General features: G+C 36.2%; 2 protein-coding genes across 3 annotated transcripts in view; both read left to right on the top strand.

Moving 5' to 3' along the window:
• The window catches only part of LOC139124511 (uncharacterized), a 29,586-nt gene extending 17,829 nt beyond the window's left edge, over positions 1–11,757 (top strand). Inside the window, exons 4-6 of the mRNA XM_070690653.1 lie at positions 1,584–1,613; positions 5,309–5,434; positions 6,624–11,757. Coding sequence (XP_070546754.1) covers positions 1,584–1,613; positions 5,309–5,434; positions 6,624–6,871 — 404 coding nt within the window. The 3' untranslated portion in view covers positions 6,872–11,757. The remainder of the gene's footprint in view (positions 1–1,583; positions 1,614–5,308; positions 5,435–6,623) is intronic.
• A 1,726-nt stretch (positions 11,758–13,483) lies between these two features.
• LOC139125010 (atos homolog protein A-like) overlaps positions 13,484–18,930 on the top strand; it is a 34,917-nt gene continuing 29,470 nt past the window's right edge. The window contains exon 1 of one of the 2 annotated variants that reach the window (XM_070691117.1): positions 13,484–13,684. In XM_070691117.1, coding sequence (XP_070547218.1) covers positions 13,669–13,684 — 16 coding nt within the window. In that variant the 5' untranslated portion in view covers positions 13,484–13,668. The remainder of the gene's footprint in view (positions 13,685–18,930) is intronic. The other variant, XM_070691118.1, reaches the window with a different exon arrangement.

Genomic DNA, 18,930 nt, shown 5'->3' with positions numbered 1-18,930 from the left:
GTTAAAGGGGACAGAAACGGTGACAGAGGTGGTGTTGTAGAGGGGGAAGAAAGACTCATAGAGTGACAGAAATGGTAAGGTGTTAAAGGGGACAGAAATGGTGACAGAGGTGGTGTTGTAGAGGGGGAAGAAAGACTCATAGAGTGACAGAAATGGTAAGGTGTTAAAGGGGACAGAAATGGTGACAGAGGTGGTGTGGTAGAGGTGAACAAAGACTCACAGAGTGACAGAAATGGTAAGGTGTTAAAGGGGACAGAAATGGTGACAGAGGTGGTGTTGTAGAGGGGAACAAAGACTCACAGAGTGACAGAAATGGTAAGGTGTTAAAGGGGACAGAAACGTTGACAGAGGTTGTGTTGTAGAGGGGGAAGAAAGACTCATAGAGTGACAGAAATGGTAAGGTGTTAAAGGGGACAGAAACGTTGACAGAGGTTGTGTTGTAGAGGGGGAACAAAGACTCACAGAGTGACAGAAATGGTAAGGTGTTAAAGGGGACAGAAACGTTGACAGAGGTTGTGTTGTAGAGGGGGAACAAAGACTCACAGAGTGACAGAAATGGTAAGGTGTTAAAGGGGACAGAAATGGTGACAGAGGCGGTGTTGTAGAGGAGGAAGAAAGACTCATAGAGTGACAGAAATGGTAAGGTGTTAAAGGGGACAGAAATGGTGACAGAGGTGTGGTAGAGGGGAACAAAGACTCACAGAGTGACAAATGATGACAGAAGTGATGTGGTAGAGGAGGAGGCAGAGACTCAAAGATAGAGTGACAGGAATGCCTACAAATGGGACTGGTAGTGGGAAAGGGAGAGACTCAGAGTGACAGAAATAGTGACAGCAGTGACCTGGTAGATAGGGAAATGGAGAGACTCATAGAGTAACAGAAATGGTGTTTAAAGTGTCAGGCAGAAAGCTGGTGGGAGACTAGCAGGCATCACAGGTCAGCCTGAGTGATGGAGGACTTCATACAGACTGCATGTAACTGAATATTTCTATAATGGAAAGCAAGATATGTAGTATACCAGTAGCAGAAAAAGGACAGAATGTGAGGCAAACAGAGAGGAATGAAGAGACAGAATCAAATAGCCAAGATAGTAACTGATGATTGATGTATGGTAGGATTGACAGAAAAGAATGTTAGAGATTGTCAGTACCATTGTTTACCTGAAGATGGTAGATACAATGAAATTATTATACTATCACTGAGTGCTATAAAATATAAATATGAAATCTAAACATTGGAGGGATGGGCCAAGACTTGGTCAGGTTTTAGCTATTTTCCTGTCTCCAAAATTGTCATTTTCTGAGTACTATGTTAGTCTGTAAGTTTTACATTGTAGATTTATGAAATGGTGATAAAGCATAAATGAATGAATAAATAGATAGGCAGGTGTAGCAGAGAAAAGAGCAATTAAATACAGTTGTTCAATCACTATAGTCAGGCCGAGTAGCAAAGGAACTGTACAGATATATGATATAATGGTTTAGTGTTGTAAGACAATAATCTAGGCAGTGGTAGGAGATGTTTAATCTGACATTCATTTTTGAGGAAAATAACTGAAACATGTTGTTTTCTTTTTTTTTCAGAATTACAAAGAAATGTTGATGATAAGATAGGTAAGTTGAAGTCTGATTGGCATGGAAATTTTCATATGTGTGTTTTATAGCAGTAAATGTGTAGTCTCAGAAATGACTGACTGCCAAATTTCTGGTTGTAAATATGATTATCTTGCAAATGTGCTGTTTTATAAAAATGACTTGTTTATAAAATTTTACATGTTTGCCGGGAAATGTGAATGGTAGCTTTAAACTCACTGCCTAGAAAACTTTGTGTCTTAAAAATGACCAGATGTTTAAGTGGTAGTTCTGAAAATTATTGGCTGGCTAACTTGCACTTTATGTTGCAGTCAGATTATTTTGAAGACTGGTAGGACTAAATCTGATTTGCCATGGTAGGACTAAATCTGATTTGCCTACAAACTTTGAGATCCTCTGAAGTGCAACTGTAAAATTGGTGATTGAAGTCACGTCCAAATTCCTAGCTGCAAAACATTTTTTATCTCCCATATATGCATATGTATATATGCAAATGGGAGGTATTCGTATAAGGTGGAAAAATGTCATCTGTATGTATGTACAGTGTATGTATGTATGTATGTATGTATGTATGTATGTATGTATGTATGTCCGTCCACATCAAAAACTCCTAAACCGTAGCACCTACTGTCTTAGTATTTGGTGTACAGGTGCACCTAGGGGTGGAGATGTGAATTTGTTCAAATGAACATGTCAGTGTCAAAAATATGCAAATGAGGGGGAAAAAAGGAAAAATCCTTTAAATGGCAAAAACTCAGTAAGCAGTGGTCAGATTTGGTTGAAACTTGGTATGCAGATTGTATTCTAAAGTATGTGTGCAAAAATTGGGATGAAATTTGCATGTTTGTATTTTTAGGGTATTTTTTCAGTTTTTAGTCAAAAAATCTTGTTCTCTGAAATCGCTCGTCTGATTGCTATGAAACTTCATATTCATGTTCCTCAGAATGACCTCAGTCATGCTTGTACAAATTGTATTGATATTGTCATATTTGTAATTTTGGGGCAATTTTCTCAATTTTTGATAAAAAAAAATTTTTATCCAAAAACTTCTGATTTGATAGCTTTGATATTTGGTATACAGGTATCTAAGATTAATTTCAATATAATGTATTGAAGGTATGTTGAAACTGGCAATTTTTTTTTTATTTTGGGGCAATTTTTGCCTTTTTTGGTCAAAAAATTTTTCTCCTAAAACTTGTGATCTGGTAGCTTTGATATCTAGTGTACAGGTTCCTAGGGTTTATGTTAATTAGATATATTTAAAATTAGGATGAAATCTGCAATTTTGTATTTTGGGGGGCAATTTTTATCATTTTTGGTCAAAAAATTTGTTTCTCAAAATTTACCAGTCTGATTGCTTTGATATTTAGTAAACTGGTTCTTAGGGTTTTTGTTAATAAGATATATTGAAATTAAGTTGAAATCTGGAATTTTGAATTTTGGGGGCAACTTTGCGAAACTGTCAGTTTTACTAGGATATCTTTCATTCTGTATTTTTAAGATTTTTAGTCCCCACGGACACCGTCCGGGGGGACTTATAGGTTTGGTCATGTCCGTGCGTGTGTGCGTGCGTGTGTCTGTGCGTGCGTGCGTGCGTGCGTCTGTGCGTCCGTCCGTCCGTCCGTTCACGCAGATATCTCTGAGATGCCTGGAGCGATTTCATTCAAACTTGATACAAGGATTACTTCATATGTCATACAGATGCACGTCAATTTGTTTTGTGATACGATCCAATATGGCCGCCAGGCGGCCATTTTATTACGATTTTTTCATGTACAGAGCCATAACTCAGGCATGTTCCAACCGATTTTATTCAAAGTTGGTACAAGGACATTGACCAATGTCATAGATATGCACGTCAATTTGTTTTGTGATACGAGCCAATATGGCTGCCAGGCGGCCATTTATTACGATTTTTTCACGTACAGAGCCATTACTCAGGCATGTTTCTACCGATTTTATTCAGAGTTGGTACAAGGACATTGACCAATGTCATAGATATGCACGTCAATTTGTTTTGTGATACGATCCAAAATGGCTGCCAGGCGGCCATTTTATTACGATTTTTTCATGTACAGAGCCATTACTCAGGCACGTTTCAACCGATTTTATTCAAAGTTGGTACAAGCTTATTGACAAATGTCATAGCTGTGCACGGCAATTTGTTTTGTGATACGATCCAAAATGGCCGCTGTGCGGCCATTTTATTAGGATTTTTTTCATGTACAGAGCCATTACTCAGGCACGTTTCAACCGATTTTATTCAAAGTTGGTACAAGGACATTGACCTATGTCATACATATGCACGTCAATCTGTTTTGTGATATGATCCAATATGGCCGCCAGGCGGCCATTTTATTACGATTTTTCATGTACAGAGCCATTTCTCAGGCATATTTGCATGTTTCGACCAATTTTATTCAAAGTTGGTACAAGGACATCGACCAATGTCATAGCTATGCACATCAATTTGTTTTGTGATGCGATCCTTTATGGCCACTGTGCGACCATTTTGTTACGATTTTTTCATGTCCTGAACCATAACTCAGACATGTATCAAGTGAATTTATTCAAAAGTATTTTTATCACAGACCTAATGAAGAGGACTCTATCCTCTCTGAGGACCTGTAATCAAAATACCCATTAACAAGTGGGGACTGTGTCGTCAACGATGACTTGTTTTTGGTAATTTTATACCTACTGGAACTGAGAGTATATAATGTGGTGATTTAGTAAGCATTTGATATGGTTAACTTTATTTGGTGTTGAAATGCGGTAAAAAAATCCTGGCAGATTTTGAAAAAATTCCAAACAAATGCCAATAAAAAATTCAGCCAGTGAAGGTTTGATAAAAAGAAAAGGTGGGGAAGTGGGGAAAAAAGAATGTACAATGGATCGGTAAAAAAAGATTATGTACCTCATCGATCTTCCAGACACCATCCCTCATCAAATGGTCCACCCCGATGTATTTTTGTGCGTAATTAACCATGCAGTGTATTTTAGTTTAAGATGTCAAGTTAGGTAAGGATTTGAAAGGAATAGTCAAGTTCACCACAGTTTAACTTTATCTCTTGTGTCATCATCCTTGTGTACTTGGTTAAGTTTGTAAGTTGTTCCAGATGTGGATGCACCAGCTGTTCTGGAAGAAAACAATGTTTACTTTTCCCTGTATAGGGTTTTCTGAGTTGATGATTTTATGTTGAAATTTCTCCATGTATCTGGTGTATGGGCAAAGTGTAAACATTGGTTGCATGTTATGTATTTCAGTCCATGTCAAATATTGTAAATGAAAAATCAAGAACAGTTTACAGTGTGTTTGTAAAAGATAACATATTTTTCAATACATAAACTGCCTTGCAGATTGATTATCTTAAAGATTGTCACAGAAGTAGAAAAGGAAAAGAAACTAATCAAATTGCTGTAACATATTCACTCTCAGTGCCTGTATAGGCCTATACTTAACTATTTTATCATTACATTCAGCTGTTTGTTATATCTTTATCACTCTCCATGGGCCAAGGCACACTTGGGGTCAATGTCATCACTCTGTGCCAGTCTGTGTATGTCAGTCTGTCTGTATATGTATGTCCATGTTTCATACAATTGTTAACTTGTTTTGATAACTATATGGGAGCGAACAGTGATGTTGTCACTATTTTTTTAAGTATGGCACGTGTCATTATGAATGAAAAACTTTTTTCCATCCCCTCACATAGTCATCTGTGTCCTGGCCAACAAGTCTGATCTGGTGGAACACAGGAAAGTGACAACTGAAGAGGGTCGTAGCTACGCCAACAACATTGGTGCTCTGTTTTTTGAAACCTCTGCACTCACAAACCAAGGTAAGAATTCACTCAGATGTAAAAAATCTCTCCATTTTGATGTAAGTTACCCCACTTTCTATATCATGGTTCAAACATGGTTGAACATGGTTGAAACATGGTCAATAACCATGTTTGATTATGGTCTTGACCATGGTCCAACATGTTTGACCATGCTTGAGAAATGGCACCATGGTCAGACCAGGTCAAACTCAAACATGCTGACCATGGTTAATATTGGCAATGATTGACCATGGTCAACCATGGTCACCGTGGTCCATTTTGGCATTAGTTTCTCAAGTTTTTGAGACCATTGTCAATCGTGATTGTCGCATCATTAACAACCATGGTTAACCATGGTTGTTGATGAAAAACCATGGCACCGTGGTTAACATGACAGCGGGGTTTAAACTCGATGACTACCAATGCTGGAAATTTTCTTCATTTGGATTTTTTAAGGATGACCTGATAATATATATCAAAATAATGAAGAAATTTTAATATTTGGCCCATTTGTTGTCATGTTTTGTCAAAAAAAAAAAATTTCAGAACTGCTTTGGTGATAGCTTTCAAAGGTATTGATAGGTTCTTAGGAGTTATTTAATTTGACTCATGAAAATTATCATTGCATTCGTGCATGTGGGCCAATTTTTAGAGCAGTTTTTCTATTTTTTTTGTCAGAACATCATATTTTTTGAAAAATGCTAGTCCAAGAGCTTTCAAATTTAGTTACAGGTTCCTAGGCATGTCGGCTTTGTGTTTTGTGTAAATGATGATGAAATTCGCACAATACAAGATTTTTTCTGGAACTACCAGTCCATGGCACCTAAGAAATCAAATATAGAAATTACTGAAATAAGTGTATCTTGATTTTTTTCACATAAAATAAAACAGTTTTATTCAAATGATGATGAAATTTGTACAATACTGTCTTATTTTTTGTGAAAAAGTGAAGATATACTTATTTCAAGTTTCCATATTTGACTTTTAACCCTTTCACCACCATGGTTTGTCCCAAATCCATTGTTTTCTATGGTAAAGTTGGACCTGTACACAGGGAACTTGGGGTGAAAGGGTTAAGGTGCCATAAACTGTTTAATTTCCAGAAATAATCTTTTTCAATTACATCATATTATTTTTTCATCATCACAGCTGTATGACAAGGGGGGCATGAAAAGTCTTACTTTAATTGTTGTTTGTATCTTCCCAGGACTTCAAGATGCATTCATTCACGTCTGCAAGAATCTCATTTTGCTTTCACAAACCTGTCCAGACAGTGGAGTCAACATCATTGAGAACAATGACAACTCCATACCCATGACAAACAATCATTTCATGCCAAAAGTCTGGCATACCACAGAGACAAACTTTCCCGGAAATTTACACGAGCAACGCCAGAGCCAGCTTAGGATAGAGTCCCGGAGTAGCATCAGCGATACTCATGTGTGCTGTTCATGAAATTGAAGATGGAGTCGGCCACAGACCGGATGACGTGACGTGACTGTCAAAGAAATGGATGTCCTTGTTAATGTTGTGTGTGAGATGTCGTGTTTGTTGAAAATTTCTGAAGAAGTACTATTTTTACAGCAGAAAGAATTTCTTACGCTGGCAAAATGGTATTTGCCATGTTGAACATTCTCTGTCATGTTATCTGCTTGACTTGAGGAGAGACACATTGAGTCTGTTTTGGAATCAGATTCTCTTTCAAATCAAGTTTAGAATCCTTTTGCAGTCACATGAAATCTGGTTCTGAGATCCCAATATCATAGTTTATTCTGCATTATCAGACTGACTGCAAACATGTGACTTGTTTTTGCAATGGAAACAGACATGCAAGCTATGATATGTGTAACTCTTAACAATATTTCAGTGTTTTGAGCTGTAAATCAATCATTGTTTCTCTGTCTACTGCCTAGAACATGGATAAATAATGAGTATTTAGCTTTCAATACAGCACATTGAATTCCAGCCTGGACCTCAATTCAAATTTCTACAATAACAGCGCACTTCATATGAATGTAGATTGTGTTAACACTCTGAGCGCCAAAGTCAATTTTTGTTGCCTTCATAAAATATACCATAGACCCTCCAAACTATGAATATACCCAAGACAATTTTTGTTCATTTTTTGGCCAAAATTTTGATTAAAAGTTGTATCCAATAAAATGTGATGTTCACTTGGTCCAAAATTATCACAAAATTACGGAAAAATTTGCAAAAATTAGTAAAATGTTGCTCTAAAATTTTGGTGGGAAAAATGACTGTACTCAAAGGGTTAATAATACAAAGTCTGCTTGATACAGAGCTCACTGAGAAAGTAGTCAATACGTTGAGCAAACATACTGTAAAACTTGTCAAATGTTTAGTTGCAAGGATTGTGATTGCCAAATATTGAATAGTTTTGCATAGTCACGTGAATTCATTCAGTTTTCAGAGGAATTAGGATTGATATTTTATTTCAGCTGCTATCCAAACAATTTCTTCAATCCAATAATTCAAGGGCATATTATTTAACCTGTAGAATCTTAAAATAGCCAGCAATAGAATGAGATTCAGGGTGCATATACGTGGGAAATATGAATCTTGCCAGGATTCTGATACTGAAACTGATGTGTCTCTAATTTTGACCACATTTTGACGGATATATGAAACATCATATATTTAAGTAGAGTTGAGCCAATCCCCTGGTGCTAGGTTTAAGTTTACAAATTTTATAACCACTGAAATTTGTTGTAAACAGTACATGCAGGATTTTCAAACCACATGGCATACCCACAGGATCAAACTTGATGCTGGGTCCATGAGTGGCTGAATTCAAAATGGATATCTTACCCTAATAAGAAATGAATTATTTCACCCACCATGTTCTCACCGGATACTTTATCGATGATGTGCATACATACTTTATTTCACAGTGAGCCCAGCAGTGTATCGTAGGACAAATTTTTTGAATATAATTTGCATTTCTGTCCTTCATGTTTGCAAACAGGAAACAGGAAAAGGAATTGTAACATCTTTCTTAATGAAATTTAACTCATCTTGAAGGATTTACCACACAGAGGGCTTTAACTTCAATTTTATCTTGTAAAGGTGTGTTGCTTCTCCCTGAGGAATGGCATATTATAAAACATAGCCTTGATTAGTGAGGGGTTTATTTACATCGTATAATGTTCTTGGTGATTACCCTTTCACTCCCATTCCCTCTTCTAGATGTCCAACTTAACCATAGAAAACAGTGGAATTGGTTCAAACCATTGTGGTGAAAGGGTTAAAGGTCCCATAAGCTATAACTTATGAAGCATTATCCAATATTTTTGTTTTGTTTATCTGTGAAATACTGTTTATTGTTCTTCTATACCAGTGTTTGAGAAGTCAACACAAGCCTGAACATGTCAACAGTCAATGGTGCTGTTGAATTTTTGAAATTCATTTGTCAGTAATAACATTTCATATCACACACAATGCATCGATAAGGGTGAGACACGTTTTGGGCAGAGAAAGAAGAAATTTTATTTGCTTTGCAGGACAACAATGGTGAAAATCTTATCAAAAGTTGAAGCTAATGTCCCTCCTATACCAGGTTGTAAACCATATGATATGAATCTTTTGACAGTCATAGCCAACGTTTAAACAATAAAGCACACCCAGCAACAGTATACCACAAGATTTTGACCAGTTCACGACATCTATGCATGAGCGATAGCGAGCGCATACCACTACCGGTATATGAATTGAACTGGTCAAAACTTAGAGGTATACCGTTGCTGGGTATGATTTATTGCTATTGTATCATAACAGTACCGGTATATTGAAATTCTGGTGTTGAACGTCAAAAACGGATTTTTACTCAAGCTGAGAGCTCGCGCGTATGCCAGCCATGTATATCGCCAATATACCACAGTTCTTTTCGAGTCTTGACCAATCAAATTGCAGTATTTGCACCATCAATATACTGGTATGATATAATTTCCCATATACCATATGTGGTATTCCCTGAATATTTATATCACATCAGTATATTGGTGGCACATATTCCGCCATAGGATTGGTCAAGACGTGAAAATAACCATACTTTATTTGTGATATACTAAAGTTGTAACATATGCAAGCCCTCAGCAAGAGAAATTTCCTTTTTCAACATTTCACTCCGGAATTTCAATATACTGTTATGATATAATAGCAATAAACCACAGCCGGCAACGGGTGTGCCACTCACTTTTGAGCAGTTCACGACATATGCTCTCGATATTGCTCGTGCACGTATGTCGTGAACTGTTCAAAATCTAGTTGCATATCGTTGCTTGGTGTGGTACATCGCTTAAGTTATTCACTATGGTGCTAGAAATTCCCACAATTCAGGAATTTTGAGGGGTTTAACACCCGATATCTTAACCCTTTTAGTACCAAAGTCGATTTTTATTGCCTTTATAAAATGTAAGCTACACAATTTTTGTCGGATCCGAATATTATTTTTTAGATTTTCCCCAAAAAGTTTGATCAAAAACTGTAGGCTACTAAAAGTGTGGTCCGTTTAGTCCAAAATTATCAAAACAAATACAGAAGAATTCATAAAATTGGTAAAATGTTGCACTAAAATTTTGGTGGAAAAATTACAGTACTCAAAGGGTTAAACATGTATTGCATGAACTGTTCATTGGACTATTAATTACATTCACACTGAACACTACAGAGTCTATGGCAGTTTGCATTTTCAAATTTATCTGCTCACTGCCCATTCAAAGGAACTGTATGATTGTACCGGTACTTCTGTGCTATATTTTGAAGAAACGCGTAAAAATAAAGAGACAAGTTCTCACCTCCCGGCAGAAACTACGGTACGCATACTCATTAGCTTTGTAATACCGGTACTTGTTAACGTGAAATGAATTTGTTAGTTTTTTGTCTTCATTTGACTCTTGAATTTGATACAAAGTGGCTGAATCAACCTGTTCACCCCCAATTCCTATTAAACAGGTCCATACTTACCATTTATAACAATGGGTTTGGGCCAAACCATTGTGGTGAAGGGGTTCAAGTTGCGAAAGCTTTTGTTTGTTTGACTAATTTTGCAACTGTACTTTAAGTACAATTTACACTGAATTCTTTTGCTGACCAGTTTGTTTTAATATATTTACTCGGAATATTTTTAAAGTTAGCTTCAGTTTTAACATGTATGTTTGCTTTATGTCGTATTTCAGCTTATTTCAAAGTTAGTACTTAACTACACAAACTATATCACTAAAGGTCTGACAATACCAAAGTTTCTCAGCCCTTAAAATTTAGGTGTGCTGTATGGGATATGTAGCTGTTATTGAGTCAGTGAAATCAGTACTATCACACTTCATATTTACTTGTCTATATTCATGTGGATCAACCCATCCTTTTGAAAAAAAATAGGGGGTGCACCATAATGTGACACTGAAAGGGTAGACGGTACCTATGAGAAAATGAAACCTACTGGATACAGTGGTAAGTACCGCTCAAACATGGACAATAGATCCTTCTATTGTCTATGCTTTCAATGATTTCACTGACCACGATGCAGCCAGCAGATAGTTTCAGTGATGTTTGCACCTGTCCACCCCTCCTAGTTCCACGTGGACAGTCCAAATCTATTGAAAACAATGGATTTGGACCAAACCATTGTGGTACAAGGTGTAAAGGTCAGTGAGACGTTTAAGATGCACCAACTCAAAAACAAGAAGGGCAAAAGAAAATTTTCTTTCAAATGCTTTGTGTAAATATAAAGTGAATGTTTAGCATATATATAGAAGTAAAAAAATAGCAAATATATGCAGCACAGCATTACATCTGTTATCGAATTGAATTATTAAAAATTGTTACTCTGTAATTTTAATTTTTGTTGGTTATTACATTCTGGAGTTATTTCAGAAACTTTTTTCATCTGACTGGTTCAGTGAATTGATGCTTTCTTGAGTAATATTTTTTATGGTCAGTGCAAGCTGTTCTCAGTATTATGTGGACTTGTGACTGTGTAGTTGCACTGTCATGATATGTTTTAGATGTTTAATATTCATGAGCTATGATTATGTAAATTACTTGTCATGTGATGTTGTCAGGACCAATCATAGTTTGTAGTTCTGAAGAATTTTAATTTATACATAATAGAATTCCTTGACCAATCAAAAACTTTGTTGCATATATTTAATTTACTCAGACTTCTTTCCTACGCTGTGATATGTTGCTTGAGCATCACAGCTTGATATCTTTATGCAGTGCATTTTAGGGGATGATGATATTTACTGTGCACTTTTATCTACTGAGCTTCAAAACAAATGTGTATTCCTGACAACTGTAATGCCAATAAATTCATTGAAAGTATAGTTTTTGTCTTTTTGTGGCTATTGATGTTTGCAATTAAATGCCAAAGTCTATGCCTTAGCCATGGTCATCTCTAAGACTGGACTCAGACTTTTTTTTGAGGGCGCTACACTTCTGCCAGGAGAGGAGACTGGTAAAAGTACATCACCCCAACCAGGGAGTCTACAGGTCACAGATACCCACGGAAATCTGCTATATCAATTGCTCAGGGAAGAACCGTTTGATTTAAGGGACATTCTTATCTTTTGAAAGGGTGAGTCTGATTTTCATTTAGAGAAAACCTGAAGGGAACTGGACCCATACTGATCAATTTATAAATCAACATTATCCTAGGGGGGATTCAGTCACTTCACAAATCTATGGCTGGGCTGGGCCCCCTAAGAAAACCTTTGTGAGGAGGTTTTCATGTGCAGTTTGGCTATGCCACACTGGTCATAAGTTTATCTTGTGCACAGTGAGGCCCTGTTGTATGACACAAACACTGTAAATCATCGTGTTGTCCACATGCGTGCAGCAAAATGCTTCATTGGAGAATTCCAATAAACTATACTTGATATTTTTATAACAAAATCACCATAGAAGTTCCTAAAGTCATAAAAAACTTCCTGCAGTAGTACAGTCATTGCCTCCAACATTATTACATCATATCGGTACATGACAGAAAAGATCTCTGATCAAAGATTTTGCCTTAAAAATTGTTCATTACAACTCCATGAGAAATTATATTCATTAACCATTATGCATATAAACATTCAAAATGCAAAATTGCAATGTAAATTTCATGAAAATTGGGCCAGGCTCGATTAGCTCTGAGCTATTATTCCTGGCTCCAACTTGCCTTTTTCCTCGTCATTGTATACTTTGTATACCTTGTATACTTATATTTGGAATTGGCAATAAAGTAAGTAAAAGTAAGTAAAAAAATTAAGATCATTTTAAAATTAATTTAACTTTTCAAATTCAAGGGTAAACCCTTTATGGGCTGGTAACATGTCTGTATTTACTCAATAGCTTGCTGTCACTGATTACACCAGTGTAGGTGTATTTGAGTCAAGCAAGAGAGGCCTTTCACAGCGCCCCCTAGAGTATACTGATGAAATACTTTGTTTTTACATCAACGGTATATAACCATTTTGTGAAAAGACTACAGCAGCGCAAGGCAGTGACTTCGAGTAATGAAATCAATAGTTCTGCTCTCTTTCGAATTTTCAGTTTTCAAAGTTTTTCCCACGGCAATTTTTTTCCTGTATGAGTGCCTTGAATTAAATTGTATTCAAATGTCCGCTATCAAAAATATGTCAACCTATTTTCGTATTTCCCGCTGAGGCTGAAAAGCTGTGCAAACATCACTCATAAACGTTCAATTAAAATCTCACAATGCCATCGATGCATTTGAATCTTCCGAAGACATGGTGAACTTGGACGAATGCCAACACTGTGCAATCAAGCAAGATCAAGAGCTGACAATGACTGATATCTATTTTGACATCAACTTCATTTCCTAGTATGTCAGTTTTCACACCAACAGTATCATTCAAAAAGATAAAAAGTGTGGCAAAAGTTTCGATCTTTTTAAACTTGAACTTTTTTATCGACTTCCATCCTTTCTGCACTGTACACAGTGATGCATGACCGTATGGTGATCGTCAACAAGTTGCATGATCTGCGCACGTGGATATGTATACAAATTTGTGACGTCAGGATCAGCTGTTAACCTTTGACACTGCCAGCTGATAGTCACGTGACGTGTGATTAACACAACAACGTCATTTCCATTGATCAGTCGAATTTTTTCTCCAAATGTTGAACTTTTCCACCCACTGCGGCAACAGAATGGCGTTGGGTGAAGTTGTGAGAAGCGTCGCAGCCCTACTTTAGCCCAGAATTTCGTCAGGTGTACGGAAAATATCGCAATGAGGCCCGATACCGGTACGTAGATTTTGTTGACTTCTTGTTGATTTGGTCAGGTCAAAAAAATTTCTAGCCGTTACCTACTCAACCAGCGGTTTGTTTTGTCGGTCCGGAAATTTGTGTTCTTTTTCGTAAACGAGACAGGATGTGTTCACAGAGGGGTATGAACCAATATTTTTGATGGTTGTTTTTTTGTACAGACGTACCCAACTTGACAGAAAAGGGCTGGTTTCTTTTGTCGCTATGCGGTTCGTTGCTTTGTAAATTATGCAACGATAGACGTGGCAATTAGCCCGCTTTAATATATGCAAATTGGATTAAGTTCCGTCGAAAAATATTCCTTAATCTGATTTCTTTCCAAGTAGTCAAGGCTGGCGGATATCCATGTGTCGTGACGGGACGGGCAGGTCATGTTAGCAACGGCGAAAATATGAGTCAGGGCCCCGTTTTTACTGCCTTTGTGGATATGTGTCAGCCCAGCTGTTGGGACTCTCCGTCTATGCACGTACAAACACTAGAATAAGTAGTGCAGAGGTCAACTCTTTGAAATTTTATTTCACCAGCATCAAGGTCAAGGCCAAGCAGTCAGCCTATAAACTCTTATGTAATTAGCCTAAGAGATTTATCACGTCTCAGTAATAAACATTGTAATATTTTTTGAATAGTTTCAAAGTTTTTCAGTGCGAATAACTCGAATAGCTAGTGTGTTAACTGTTCTTATCGATCCGACCGCCGACAAACAGCTGTTCGCCGCCGTCAAAATTGTTGTACAAGATAGAAAAGGGAAATATTTTGTGAGAACAGAATTATGAATTCAGATTTTTGACCCATAGGATTAATCTCTTCCTTCATATTTGTTCCGGACATTCCACAAATTCATGAATTCCATGAGGTCACTTTAAATCTATGCCAATACTGTCTCCTTGGCGAAACAGTATACCGCCCCTATATCATATTAATTATTAATTCGACTTTGTAAAAATTACCCATTTTTATCTCACTTCAAGGCGCATTGCCTTATCTTTGATTGTGAAAAAATACAATATATATATATGCATATTTGTAGGTGGTCAGTTTATGGTCAAAGGTCACATGTAAATGAGTGGTATTCATGTGATAATGACATTATTGATGACAAACAAACAAACATGTCTGTTGATTTTGACCATTGTATTATCATGAAAGCCAAATGGGTTACATAAATATGATAAAATGGAACCCACTTTGTGACAATGAATTATGACCCTAATGCTATATGCCTTGTAGTATCCTGAAATTTTTTTCTTTCAGACACATTGTTAAATTTCAGACGTACATTTGTTAATTGATGATATGCATAGGAATTGAGTCTGTTCTGCCATGTCCAGAAATATGTCTGTGTACTGTGTTTTTGAAATATTCAAGATTGTATTTTTTACAACAGTGCTCAAATTCTGTGCACTTTGAGATGAGCTGCTAGCACTAATTTTCTTCTTGCTGAGTTCACAGAAATTATTCACCACATTGACCTGCAGTGACCTGGTAGAATTATCCTCAAAGTTTGCTCGAACCTTTGCTAATTTAGGTCTAACTTTTGGTGTATTTTTAGGATTTACGGGTTTTTAAAGGGGCAGGTTCTTTATCAGCTTTATATCTGAGCAAATTGCTAACTGTGCACAACTTTCAAGGGACAACAAAGGACTGAAATCACATAAACAGTCAATGTCAACAACCAATTCTGCCAGAACCAGGGATTGAAAATTCCCCTTTAAAGGCACTGTTCGGGATCCCTGGGATCCCCCTTGTTCTAGTCTGTAAGAGGATTATGGAGGTGTGATAGCCCTTTGTTTTCCATTGAAATTGTAATCTGGTGGGTAAATTTTCTGATGAGACAATCTGGTGCCAACACAGGCCTTTAAGTGAAATCACAATCTCTAGGTTTGCTTGGAAATTTGATTTAAACAGCGATCATTCTACTTATCAATGACCTCTGTGTTTGTCTACTGTTATGTACAATGTTGTTGTTGACAATTGGATTTGAGTCCAGACTAAAAAATCCTCAATGTCAACAGTAACATTGTATACTTGACACAACATGGTATGTTTGCAAGGCTAACAGACACACAGCTAAAGTTCGGGGGAAAATTAGTGAAAGATTTGGGAATTTTTTTTCTGTCCATAGCATTCATTCATCAAGGGGAACCCAAGTAACGTGATTGGGGATTTTTAAACCCAGGTAACAGTTGCCGCACATCACCCATAACAGAAACACAGTGACATATGTATTTGAACATACTATCAGGGAACAAAAGTTGAAATGTATTTGTTTTGTACGACAAAAATAATAAAGAAATTATTGAAAAATACTGCTAGTGTCCCTTGAAACAATTAGCTACACTGTTAAATGAACTATTATTAGATACAAGTGAAGGGGTTTCCCCTCGAAAATTACAACAGCTTTAAAATAAGAAATATTTGCCGAACTAGGAAGTCAGGTTTTTGGTCTGATGTGAAGGAAATGATAGTATTCCAATGGAAAATTGGGAAGTACCTCAAAAATTACATGTTTTGTTACGCAAACAGAAGTTTCTTTGGAATAATTGAGAAGTATTTTACTTGGGGGATGAATATGCATTGCTTGGGTGCATTGAAACATACATACTGTAGTTATGAAAATGTTGGTTATCCTATTAAAGCATTGACAATACACCTGATACATATCGTTTACATGCTACAGCTTTGTGTGTAAACTGTTTGAACCTGTTCCCCCCATTTCAATATCTGTGGGTCCAACCAGTCCACATAAAACAATGGACCACACCACAGCGCAAAGGGATAAGGCGATATGAGTTATGTCCTGGGTGGGGTTAGGGTGTCAAGAAATGCAGACCCTTATATGTTGTTAAAATGTTTCCCTGGCAAAAGGGCTACATATATATGCAAATGTACACTTTTGACACATATGGTATACAAAGTAACCAGTAAACACATCTTTTACTATTGATATATGCACAATCATATACATTTATGCAAATTGAGACCTAAACTAGAATAACATATTTACAGCAGCTCTTTAAATATGATTTAAAAAATTTGAAAACATTGTTAATTTATTATATTGCACATGATTTGGACATGTCTCTATTTATACAATATGACCTCTGACCCCAAACGCTGTCACTGAACTCATTCAGGGGTTAACAAGAGTCCATACACACTACGTCCCTTATGTGTTTTGCCGATCGCATGACCATCACTGTGTAGTCTTTGTCTGTCCTGAAAAAGATTGCTCCCAACAACATGTTGACTTCTCGTTAAGTCCATTCATTGGGTGAATAATTTGTTGGCCTCTGGTTGACAGTACAAAGGGGTGTTTTGAAAAATCGCAAATGACAGAACAAAAAAAATTTCCAGTCGATGCAAAATGTCAAAGAGGATATCCTTGTAATTCCAGATAATTGGCTGAACACACTATACAATATAACATCCCTTAAGATTAAACTTAAAGGCCAAATACGACAAACCTTGTACGTCCTGATATTTTCCTTTTTTGTATAGGAAAATGTCCCAGAAACTCCTCTTTTAATCAGTGACACTGTCTATTTTGGAATTTTATAAGGAAATTGGAAAAATGTGTGGAATTTAGGGGAAGTGATTACAATCACTGCCTCTGAAAGAAAATATCTCATATACTGGAATGCGTGAAAACATTTGTGTGTCCATATTGGTACCACCCCTCTAGAATGTAATGGTCTGTCCCACTATAGCAAGTGAATGAAGCATGTTAGTAGGATAACTCTTTCAAAAGTAATTATCCCACCGGAACTTCTAGTGTATGGCTTCAAAATCAGAACAAATATTTGTGTTACTTTTTTAATATTTTGTTAACATACCATCATACTGAACTCAGGTACAGCCATCAGAGCATGTATCTAAAAAAAGATTGTCATCGAACCCTTTCGATATAATGGTTTGACCCAATCTCATTGCTTTCTATAGCTAAATTTGACCACTACACAGGGAAATAGGGGGCACAGGCCTAGCAGATGCACCCATGTTGTTGATAATGAGGCATCATGACAATCTTTTTTTGGCCTTGTTGCAATTGCAGCAGGACATATGTTGTGGAAATCATACTTGAAATCATACACTCATTTCAACTACATTGAACCCCATAGTCTGCTCAAGAATTCCTTGTCCAAAATAAAATGGACATGTAACTTTATTGTGATTTTGTAACAAAATTAATTCACACACATGATATCCTGCATACATTGGAACAACAACAATAACAACAATAATATATATATATATATATATATATATATATATATAATATACATTTGTATATATATATATATATATATATTATAAAAATTCATATGTATATATATATATAAGGAAAAATATATATATATATATATATATATATATATATATATATATATATATATATATATATATATATATATATAGGATGAATGTATTTACAATGGAAACGATCTGCAAAACTCTAATTTCCTATTATTTATATCCTATTATATATTCATATGCCTGAACGCTTGAAGGCATATTATATGTATTACTTGAAAAGTTCAACATTTTGACACTACTTGAGCATCAATTCACGTAGCTCTATTAGATAAAGCTCGATTGAAAATATATTCAGACATTTAATACATATTGTTACACATTGACATTCAAATACGCAGCAAGTCTTTCTATGTTGAAATTCAAATATTGGTCCAAGTAGAAATTGTGATATTGTTGCAGCAGGCTTAACAATGAAATTCTTCAATGTACAGCAGTGACAGCTGTTGATGTGATTCAAGATAATTGATTTTCTAATTTTTTCATCGATATATTTGTCAGCATTTATTCAAATATGTTGCCAGGTTGTCTGTGTGTCCACAGTTCATAGTCGTCTGGTTGTTGCACTGTTGTCTGTTATCTCAGCAAATGTTGATACACTTTGGTCTTTTTTATTCAAAGTATTGCCTCTCTGGTTGACCATATTTGGCCAATCAGCAGTGAATAAGAAATGGTATGATCCAAGTATAGTGAGGGATGGGCCATTGGACTTTGAATAAAGGGAGGGAGGTCAGTCCAAAGGGATGCAAATTTGTGTGATATTGACCAAAAAATGGGTAATGTTGCTCAACATCTTTTGCTTTCCAGAGATGTTAGTCTAGTTTCTGTAAGAATATTTCCATTTATACAAGTGCAAACTGATACTTGTTTTTAGCTACTATAGACTATAGTCTATAGAAGCTATTGGGATGGGT

This window comes from Ptychodera flava (genome assembly GCF_041260155.1).
Source record: "Ptychodera flava strain L36383 chromosome 23 unlocalized genomic scaffold, AS_Pfla_20210202 Scaffold_24__1_contigs__length_23054250_pilon, whole genome shotgun sequence".
Lineage (NCBI taxonomy): Eukaryota > Metazoa > Hemichordata > Enteropneusta > Ptychoderidae > Ptychodera > Ptychodera flava.
The sequence above is the reverse complement of the archived record's forward strand: the minus strand, read 5'-3'. Positions and strand labels throughout refer to the sequence as shown.